Raw genomic sequence first — 10591 nt, forward strand, 5'->3', positions numbered from 1 at the left:
ATACCTGTGAGTTCTGGGATATTTAGACTGGCATAAAGCACCACATGGCTAGAAACTAGAACAGCAGAAACTACTTGAACATTGTTAAACACAGAGTCCTAACCAAAGGACCAGGCTCAAGGATTCTTTATAAGTTAATATTTGGGAATTTTCCAGTTGGGCTCTATCCGTGCTGAACAAAGCCTAGGCAATACCCCTTATATTAATAAGGACGATAATTCCCTAACATAGTAGTTATTCAGGTAAGTCCTTTCTTCAAGTCCCAAAGCATGCATCAGCTGTATTACTTCTTTCCCAAGGCAGAATGAATATATGTTGGAATAGGGTTTCATCCTCTCCATCTTGGGATCTTTTCACTAGGAAGAGATGTGCTGGGGCTACTATTTAGCCAAATGCCATTTGAGTGGTAAAAGGGGTATAGAGATGTTAGAGATGTTTATGTTCTTCTGACATGTAAATTCCTGTCTTTCAGCAAGGCAATGGGACTCAGTTGAAATAGTGGATTCAGTTCTTAGTTTCCTTTCCTTTACATAATTTAAAAAAAAAAAAAAAACTCTTTTACAATCATACCTTTAACCAGCTAATCTAGATTTCATCTTTTGCTGAAATTCTTCTCCAGCCAACGCCGGACTTCTTGAAGGTTGTAGTAGAAGGGGCCCTTTCCTCCCAGATAAGCAATTTTCTGTCTCTGCACAATACACACACGTTCAAAGGCTACCCCATAAGCTACATTGGCATTATTGTCCATGCGGTCAGCCACAACTCGGCACTGGGGCGGCAAGGAGAAACGCTCCAGAAGCTGGTGGGCTGCTGCACATCGGTCTTCCTGGTTCCTGTGTTTCTTCACTTCAAAAGACAAAGAAGAATCACCAGGCACTGCCCAACCATCTGAAGGATGAGCCTCATCAATGTAAACCAACAGGAAGTCAGCCACTGATGAGAACTCTTCCACCAGTTTGCTGAAGGCTGGCAGCTGGCTAGTAAAAGGAGGTCAAGTGGCTGAGCCAAAGTTGACCACCAGTGGGCGCTCAGGGCTGGCAAAGTCAAGAAGGTGGCACTCGGCTCCATCAACTATCTTCACCTGGGTGCCATTTCTACTGTTGTCACCTCCTTCAGAATTGGAGATATGCACCACACTAGAATTGGGGGCATCTTCACCCAGTTTCACCTGGTGGTGAGAAAAAGAAAAAAGGGAGAGAATACCATATGAAATGCATTGTCGCTCCATTTCACTCTATACAAAAACAACTGGCTCTAATCAAATGTGGTATTTCCTTCATAGGATGTGCTAAACACATATTGATTTAAGAAAAGAGGCATCATGGAAGGTAATGTAAGAAATGGCCCTAAAAAGAGTAAAAATCTTTTTCATTCTATATATCACTGAGGATAATTGTTTTCATCACTAAAGCCATATTAGTTAGCTCTCTTCGTAATTATGTTGAGGCTGGTATTCTTTACTACCCTTACTATGCTGTCAATGGTTAGCACACATTATATAACAAATGATTAATTGACTTCATTTTAAAATGAATGTCCATCTCAACCAATGGACAATGATCCCAATGAGATATTTCTGGCCAGAGCTAGAAAACCTGGGGTCTCCCATTTCCCAGAAGGGCTACTCCCACTTCACCTCTTCATTGCCTCAGCTTTTCCATCTGTAAAATGGTGATAATAGTACCTACCTTCCTTGGGCAGTTATAGGGCAATAACATCAGAAAATAAGCTCTTGTATACTACTACAAATCATTGTGTGGGTATAGGTTCCATTATTAAATGCCACCCAAGCAGCATACCATTTCTCTAGGAAATTCTATGTTTTAAAAAAAAAAAGATTATCCTTAGAAGTGATCTGAGCTCTTATCAATGATATCCTTCCTGGAGGTTTCTCGAGCTGCTGCTTTCTTTCCAGTTCCTATAACTAGGACCTCACCAATTTCATAAAACAAATGAAATAACAAAAGCATACATTTATTCCAGAATTCTTTTAATTCCTCATTTTTCAGGTAACTTTTGGTTTTGTTTTGTTTTTATTTAGGAAATCACAAACCATTAACCTGTCTATCATATATTCTATTAACAAGCTCCTCTGAACTATAAAATATTCAGGTAGGTAGAGAAGAAGGTATGCAAGAAAATTGTTCCACGTGCCCCTTTGCAAATGGTTTAAATAGCTGAACACAGACTGTAGGAAAATTTGCTGGCCTTCGGATCTGTAAATTGATAATAAAAAGCTGGCAACATAAAAGAACCAATTACTTCAGTCTGAATTAACACAGTCGGATCTTCCCCTAGAATGGTTTAATCAAAGCCAATAACATCGGGGACAACTTACAACAGCCCAATTGATTTTTATACACTATACTTAATATTATAAAACACTTCCAACTGGATCGACTCATTCCCTTCATATAAATACAGCCACATATAACACTGCTAGTAATTGAAGTCACTTAGAAGTAAATTGTTAAAGACTCAACAATCCAAACTGATGTAAAATACTCAAGGGCTTTTATTCAGACGCTTCTACCTAATATGGATGCATAACTCATTTTAACCATAGAGAAAGAAGTAAAGAAGTTCTTTCTCTTCCTTCTGAAAAATCCTAGCAATGAAGATTTGTAACAATACTATTAGTTTTCTTCAAAAAAGAATCTTGGAATAACAACGTTCTTTCTTAGTAAAGGAAGCTATTAGTATGATTTAAATAAGTACATTTATTTTCAGTTACTATCAGAGAGAAAGTCACTATTTTTATTAATTTTCTTGGTTAATTTGCAAGTTACACTAGATAGAAAAATATAATCCACTTTCAGCTGGGTTATTTTGTAAGAGGTAAAATAATACCTCACTTGTCTCGGAGGTATTGAAATACACTTAAAATTTAAAGATACACATTTTGAAGGTATTATAAACCTTTTAATCTATAGGTACTTCTTGCATTTTTTTTTTTTAGATGGAGGTGGTGGGTAACATTACCATTATCTTCTCGTTAGATTTTTCCCACTTAAAATATTGTAACAATCCTAAGAGGGCTGCTTTTAAACGATATTGTGCTGTGTTGCTCAATTTACTGTGATATGAAGATCTGAATGCATTCAGACCAGTCTAAATCCATTAGCTGTTGTAGTGACTTCTTGTCAAGTGAGCAACCCGTATACAGAAGAAAAATCATCTCTGGACTATAGACTTGTAGGTCCTTAGTAGGTGAAAACAACCATCTGCTTTTTGGAGTCAATTTAAAGACCTCTGATGCCCCTGACTCTCACCCAAGCAGAACTGCTGATACTTGCATTATTCTTGATTATTCAACTGAATAATCTAATCTGATCCTTCATTCTCTTATTACCTGTAGTTAATTTTCTTGGAAAGTTAAAGCACCTTCTCCTTCTTCTCAGTGACATAGTTCAGCCACATAATCCTTTTCAAAATACAGACTAGCCTACCTCAGAAAATTTCAAACAAGTATAATACATTCACTCTAGAATTAAAAATTAGAAAGGTTACCAAATACAAAATGTGTGCGTGTGTGTGTGTGTGTGTGTGTGTGTGTGTATGTGTGTGGTGCTGGGGGCAGGGTTGGCACTTTGTTAAGCTGGGAATTTTATTGAATGAATTACTGAATGAATGATAGCTGTTTTAATACTGAGAGTAGGGGCTAATGAAGAATTTTATATTTAATAATAATCTTAACCTACAACGAACATAACTTTGTTTTGGCGATGGATATGCTCACTGAGTCAGATAATTTAGAAATGTGAATCCTGGAACCCTATTGTAGAGTTCTGCCGTAACCAACACCAAATATCTGTTGGTGATTATCTGTTTTTGATTATCTCAGCTGGTCAGTGTATGAAATGAAAGTAGCCAATCCTTGTTATTTTGCTGAACAGCCATGGGACCCTATTACAGATTGGAATGTCATAAACAGATATCCTGTTCATGAGGGTGACTATGTTAGAGAAGACGTGTAGGTTAAGACCAATGACATTAATAAACTTATGAAGGGAAAAAAAAATACAGCCATTATTGTTAAGTCCCAATGTGAGTAGACCAGTAGTCTGCTTTTGTAAACATCATCTACTAATTGTAAAATTTGTCCATTTTTGCTAAAACATGCTGATGATAATTTAGCAATGATAAAGCTTTAGAAATTTTTAAAAAATGAAAGTTCTCTTTTAAAAAAGAACCTTTTAAAAGGACATTATTGTCCTTTCTCAATTGATATTTGAGACCAGTGTCATTTCTCATCTTCACATTTGATCTCCATGACAATTAAATTCCTAGTATGACCAGAGTTTCAAATGGAGAATTTCTTGGTTTGCTCAGTTATATGCCCTGCTGAGACAGAATGGGAGAATCACCATTGTCTTCAATGATGGAAGAGTCTTTGCTTTCCCCAGGAGCAAAGCATTCCTTGACAAAGAGCCAAAATGATGAAGAAAATAAAGTTCGTCCCATAATAACATTTAGGCTGCAGGAAAGAAGCTCAACAAAAACAAGTTATCCCCTGGTACTCCCAAACTTTGTTTTAATTTCCCACAGTGGCACAGAAAGTCTCCTGGCCACAAGTTACCTATCATCTTAATTTCTCCTTCTTAGAGGGTTTGTGTTTGGTTTTTGTCCTTAATGAGACATATTTGCCAAAGAGGCATTCAAAAGGCATTTTTTACTCTTGCGGAAGAGTAATTAGGTCGGTACCTCTTTCCCTGCCAGCATTAGCTGCTCTAAAGAGAACCCTGCCCAGTATTTAATGCCCAAACACAAGAAGCATCATTTCCACTAATTGGTCTTGAAGTTCCGATGTTCCCAAAGGGTCCCTTTATTTTGCAAGGATCAGAAAGGACATACGTAAAATGTAATATCGTCATCACTGACTTTATCTCTCTCATCTGCGCTATTACAGTTGTCCTTTCTTATGTTTGTGTAATCAACATCAACACAACACCAACAAGGGAGGTAAATAAAGGGTTGCATTTTTACAACACAGGGCATTACTAGGCAGAGCAGAGCACAAATGTTGTGATAGCCATATTTATAAATATGAACAAGAGTGTAAATATATGGCATATAAATTTGATTCCCTCGATGATGGTATCCCTTTTTCTGACAGTGTTCAGTGCATGGGGAAAAGGGATAATACTGCTTTAGCATGTGGACTGTGAAATGCAGGGCAAGGGAAAAAAAGAACCATTCATCAAGCAGAAGCTGGAAATAGAGCATATACTACTAACCTTGTTTTTTTTTTTTTTTTTCTTTTCCACAGCCTGAGAAAGGCTTCTGGACAAAATATCACCTAATCTCATGATAAGAAGTAAGGCAAATGATAAAAATGGGTGGTGTGTATGTCACAGAACAATATTTACACATCCTTCCTGCTCCCCAAAGCCCTGCAATGGCTTTATTAACCATCAAGAAATTTCAAATTCTTTGACTTAACGACCAGGCTATATCAGTGTCCTTACAAACGTGTCCAAACAATTATTAAGCAGCGATTTACCCATTTACATTCATATTGGCCAAATCCACCAGAGTTGAAGAATCAGCTACCTACTCTTTCCTCTGAGTTCGATTTCCTTTTGGCCATTCTCTTTTTTATTTGTACGTTGAAAATGTAGCTCTAAGTTCTATCATTTTCTAGGGTTTTATCCAAGCGATGGACTAGCTCTTGCTATGGCCTCCTTTGTGTTCTTTTGGGACTATTTCTCTTTAAAAAAGGCTATTTTCTATTGTAGAAATTAGTGTCAAAAGGTTTGAGGTAAATGAAGAAGAGGAGGTGGATGTTAGAGACACTTTAAAAACCAAAATTATATGTTCAAATGAATATGTTTTCTGTGCTACTGCAACGTTAACCGTGCAGAAGCTAAACTGCTTGTCAGCATCTATACTGTGTGTTTACTTTTACACTTCATTTAGGTAGGAGCCAGGCTCCCAGACAGGGTAGTTTGCTTATTGGTTGCATTTTTGAGTCTTGGAGTGCCAGCACAAGGATGCAGTGTTAGATGCAATGACACAGATTAGGAAAACTTAAATAACAAACATCTGTTATTCACTTCTGTTACAAGTTTTCGTAGACTTCCTTTTTCATCAAAAACATGCATGGAACTCCATCTAACCAAGGGCAAGTTATCTTTAAAGGTTTCCCTCTGAAGTTAATTTTAAATCCCATTCAATGTTTTATTATAGAAGCGTTGTTTTATTTTGTTCTGTGAATTTCCTTGTCACCTCCTATAGGAGCCAAATAGGGATAGCACTTTTACTGCACTTTCTCTAAATATCTTCCCAAATATCTGACCTTCAACAAGGGGAATTAGAAAGGACGTGCCTAATGTATCACAGGTGCATAAACCCCTTATCCTGGAAAACTCTGCTTCTGTGAGTGGCAGCCTCAAAATAATGCAAGTCAGGATTGGGAAATACTGTGGTGCCGTCTCACACAGAACCTCCTCCAGTGTGGCTCTAGAACTGGCTACACCCAGAGACAGTGTCACAGATGACAACAGCCTTCAGGGAAGTGATTCAACCTGTTTCAGAGATTCTGAGTGACCCTTAAATGTCACCCGAGCCACTACCACCCTTGTCATACTTGGGAGACAGAAGGAAACCTAAAATCAAAGCAAGCTATGTTCACAATTTTTTATTCATTATACACTCAGTTCAGTCTTGTCTCTAGATATATGGGTTCTTGGTGGCTTCTTCTCATGGTATCTATTACATAAATCATAAAAAACAAACATAATAACATCAGTTGTGAACTTGGTCACTAATCAAATCAATAGAAACAGGAGAAGAATATGTAAGCCATATGCAAAAAAACAAAAACAAAAAAAAAAGAAAGAAAGAAAAGAAAAGAAAAATTACTTGTCCCTGTCAATTTTTTGGAATACGAGTCACAAAATATTGCAACAGAATGGAACACTATATATTAGTGAAAAAAAAAAAGTCACGAAGTTTATTGAAGAGGCATTTGTTTGCTTTCCCCTCTTCATTCCAATAAGATGCTTAAGAGGAGAAACACTCTCACTTAATACTTGTAGGTAACAGCACAGCCCCCATATTTTATGTGAAATATCTATGCAAGCATATATGCATATAAGTAAAATTCTCCCAAGTAGTGACTTTCTTTTTATAGCAAAAGTCAATTATCTTTCAAAAGAGTAAGAGTTCAATATGCTAAGTTCAAGCCACTGGCATTGCCATGTTATCTTCCTAACACCAACAAAATACAGATGTAGACAAGGGAACTTGCTAATTAACACTGTGCCTGACACACTTGTGCATTCTCCACCCTCTTCCAAATTCTTAAGTCCCAAATCAAAGCATAAAAATTTCACATTCAATGATAGATTTGTGGGAATGAAATGGTCATCTCAATATTTCCCTCCCTCAACTTCCCTTCACCCCACATATATAGTATAAAGGAAATTATATGGTTAGAACTTTAAGCATTGTTTCATATTATTATAAAGGAGCTTTCACTTTCTAACAAGAGCTCTGACTATTCTCTGGCCTTTAGGACAACACATGCAGACCTTCTGCAGGTTACTTTCGATAATAAAGACATGCGTTGTAATAAAACATCCCTAAGTCACAATGAATATTTCCTTCTTGGACACTTGTTTAATTTTCAGAGAAACAAGCCTTCTCTGGATTCTTTGTGACTAGAAGTTACTTTCCTAGTGCATAGATTTATTTTTCTAGAGTTTATGTATGGGGGACTCATTCCCTTTCCTCTCTTTGATTCTTAGTTTTCATCCTGTTTCTGAAGTACTGATTATCTATAACGTACCACTTCATTGGCTTCCATATTCCTCTCAAAGTCCTTTCCCTGGCATCTCAGACAAGGTCTCCCAATACAGTTAGGGAAAACCAAGACTGTCTACTTTGACCGCAACTTTTAGCCAAGTGAGTCCATTCTTCTCAAGCCCAGAGATCTTTAGGAGTCATGTGATTATGGGCAAAGGGGACAACCAACAAAGGACCAGTTCTCCTTTGCCCCTTGAGATCTGAGTTGGGAATGTCCTACCAACATCTCCAAGCAGCCAAAAGGCTGGAATGTCAGTAAGTCTTAGAGAAAAAAAAAAAGATCAACTCTGGTTTTGAGAAGCAGTCCTGAGTTCTACAGCTAAGCGAGGCCACTGCTCCAGTGCTCAAGACACGTGTTCTAACAATTCTGAGACTGTAAGGAACCATAGACTTCTCTGCTCTTTCTAGGACAACTCATTTTACTTTTGAGAAAGCAAATGTGGTTTCCTCTACAAAGTCTGGATTTCTGACAGCTAGTTCTCAGCTTTTTTGCTTTGTTTTGTTTTGTTTTGTTTTGTTTTACAAACTGATAACTAGTAACCCAGGACTCAGTGACTGATAACCACTTCAAAAGGGTTCAAATCAATTAAGTCATGGGGATGAAAAGTGTAGAATATAGTCAATAATTCTGTAATAACTGTATGGTGACAGATGGTAACCACACGTATCATGGTGAACATTTCTTAATGTATATAATTTTCAAATCCTCATGTTGTACACCTGTTCATTGTATGTCAACTATCCGTCAATTAAAAAAATATCCATGAGGACACTGCACACAGGGCTGCTTTCAATAACTCTTACCTCTACCAGAAATGAGGGGGCTATTATGCCAAAGCATACCGTATGTGATCATGTTGTTACATCTTGCCAGCTCTGAGGGCTCTGAGTAGCATTTTCTTTTTTTCCCTTGCTTCTCAGTGCCCACCATGGAACTACCTTTCCTAACGTACCTCTGCCTCTCATCAGGCAAATCATCAAAACCCCAGTTTGTGACAAGAGCAGGTTAAATGCAGCAGTCTCCCCTCCCCCAATATTTTCTGACTTTTCCTAAAGTTATTCAACCAGCACAAATAGCCTCTACTCCAAAACTGCAGCAAGATATTAATGACCCTTATTAGAAAGCCTCCTTACTCCGTCACCCAGAGTCATTAGGGCTTAATACCTGTCACCCCCAAATCCAACCTGTGTGACAGGTGTGGAAGGTGCAGGAAGGAGCTCCCTTGATCCTCACCACCAGGGCCCCCCAAATAGAGCTCCACGATCCCAGCCCAGGGCTCCCCACGGCCTGCTGTCCCTGCCTTGCCAGCCCCTGTCCCTGCTGACCACGGGAGAAAAACCCCTGCCAGGGCAGCTCACCTGCTTGTAGGCATCGAGGAGGAAGCTCTTCCAGATGCAGCGCATTCCCTCTGAGGTCAGCATGCGCCTCCACTCCCCGCGAGTGGACTTGGAGCGGCTCAGCAGCAGCACCACGTGCTTGAGGAGAATGACCGAGTCATAGAGTGCCAGGAAGAGGCAGTTGGAGAAAAAAACTGGCAGAATTTGCAGTGTGATCAGCAAGTCTACGCTGAGGATGCCCATCTTCTCTGCCTCCCAGTCAGTTCCCTTGTGCGCTCTGGTTCCCCTTCACCCTCTTATTTAAAAGGGGGGTGGTGATAGAGGGGGTGGGGGAGATAAAGGGGAAGGCCGGGGGGTGGGGGGAGAAGGAGAAAAACTAAATTAAAAGGAAGCCCAAGTTGTCTCCTCTTTCAAAGAAGCAGAAATGGCAAGACCAAGTCCAGTCTCTCCAGCCCAGCAGTTGGAGTGTGCCCATCAATTCATTCAATTCGGAGCTGCTGCTTTTTTTTTTTTTTTTTTTTCAGGATTTAAGATGTTTAAAAAAAAAAAGAAAGAAAGAAAAAAAACCCACAGACACAAACTGGCGTACCCGTCCCTAATCCAGTTACCCCTCTCAGAGTCGGTTCAAGACAGGCAGTTCTACTTTCATTTCTAAGCACCTATGAGACTGTGGCAGAGATTGCAAAATTTCCTTTAGCTTTTCATTGTCTCTATGTTCAGAAACGTAGCCTGTTTCTTTCTTGAATTGCCAGAGTTTTAAAAATGTGCTTAAAGGGTAGTTTTCCCCCTTCTTTACTCCGTTTTACACACACTTTCTGTTCTCCTCCCAGGCTGTCTCTCTCTCTCCCTTCCCCAGGAGCGACTGACTCCTCTCTTCTCACTGCCTCTGGCTTTCCCTTCGTGCTATCTGTCTGTGGTGCAAAGTGCCTCTCTCTCTGCAGCCCAGTGAGTCTCCCTGAAGCCTTTTATACATTCCCTGGCTAATTGCTGCAATAGAGAAATGAAAGCCTAATCTTGGTAAAGATCTTGACGTCATTGAGAAAGAGGGCTTTACTTTGGCCAGAACTGCAGTGAATAGAAAAGCAAAACTCGACAACTTTTTTTTTTTTTTAGAAGGGGGGGGGGCGGGTAGAAGGACAGTGGAATTTTGCTTTGTGATTTAAAAAGAGGAAGAGAGTGAGAAAAAATTAATACCTTTGACAGTTTTCAGGAAATGCTTCCAGACTTTGGGAAAAGTAATTTAATGTAACGTCTAAATTGATAGGGAAACACTCTCTCCTCTGATGATTATTATTGTTATCCTTCATTTATGAGGGGGTTTTGGAAAGAAAGGATTCTGGAAGGCAGGTAGAAAAGAGGAAGAGTACTCAGGGATGGCCTCTGTTTTATTTCTTGGAAGATGTGGATGCTTACATCTGGTCTTTATACCTTTATACTGTGACAG

The 10591-nt window shown here is 39.0% G+C and overlaps 1 protein-coding gene across 1 annotated transcript; it reads right to left on the reverse strand.

Annotated features, from left to right (window-relative positions):
• Positions 1-426: 426 nt before the first annotated feature.
• DIO2 (iodothyronine deiodinase 2) lies at positions 427-9518 on the reverse strand. The gene is given in 3 exon segments (XM_026018446.2): positions 427-595; positions 598-1168; positions 9169-9518. Coding segments are annotated over 3 exon segments (816 nt in total). The 5' UTR covers positions 9391-9518; the 3' UTR covers positions 427-572.
• Between the last annotated feature and the right edge of the window lie 1073 nt (positions 9519-10591).

The sequence above is a fragment of the Vulpes vulpes genome, chromosome 6 (genome assembly GCF_048418805.1).
Source record: "Vulpes vulpes isolate BD-2025 chromosome 6, VulVul3, whole genome shotgun sequence".
Lineage (NCBI taxonomy): Eukaryota > Metazoa > Chordata > Mammalia > Carnivora > Canidae > Vulpes > Vulpes vulpes.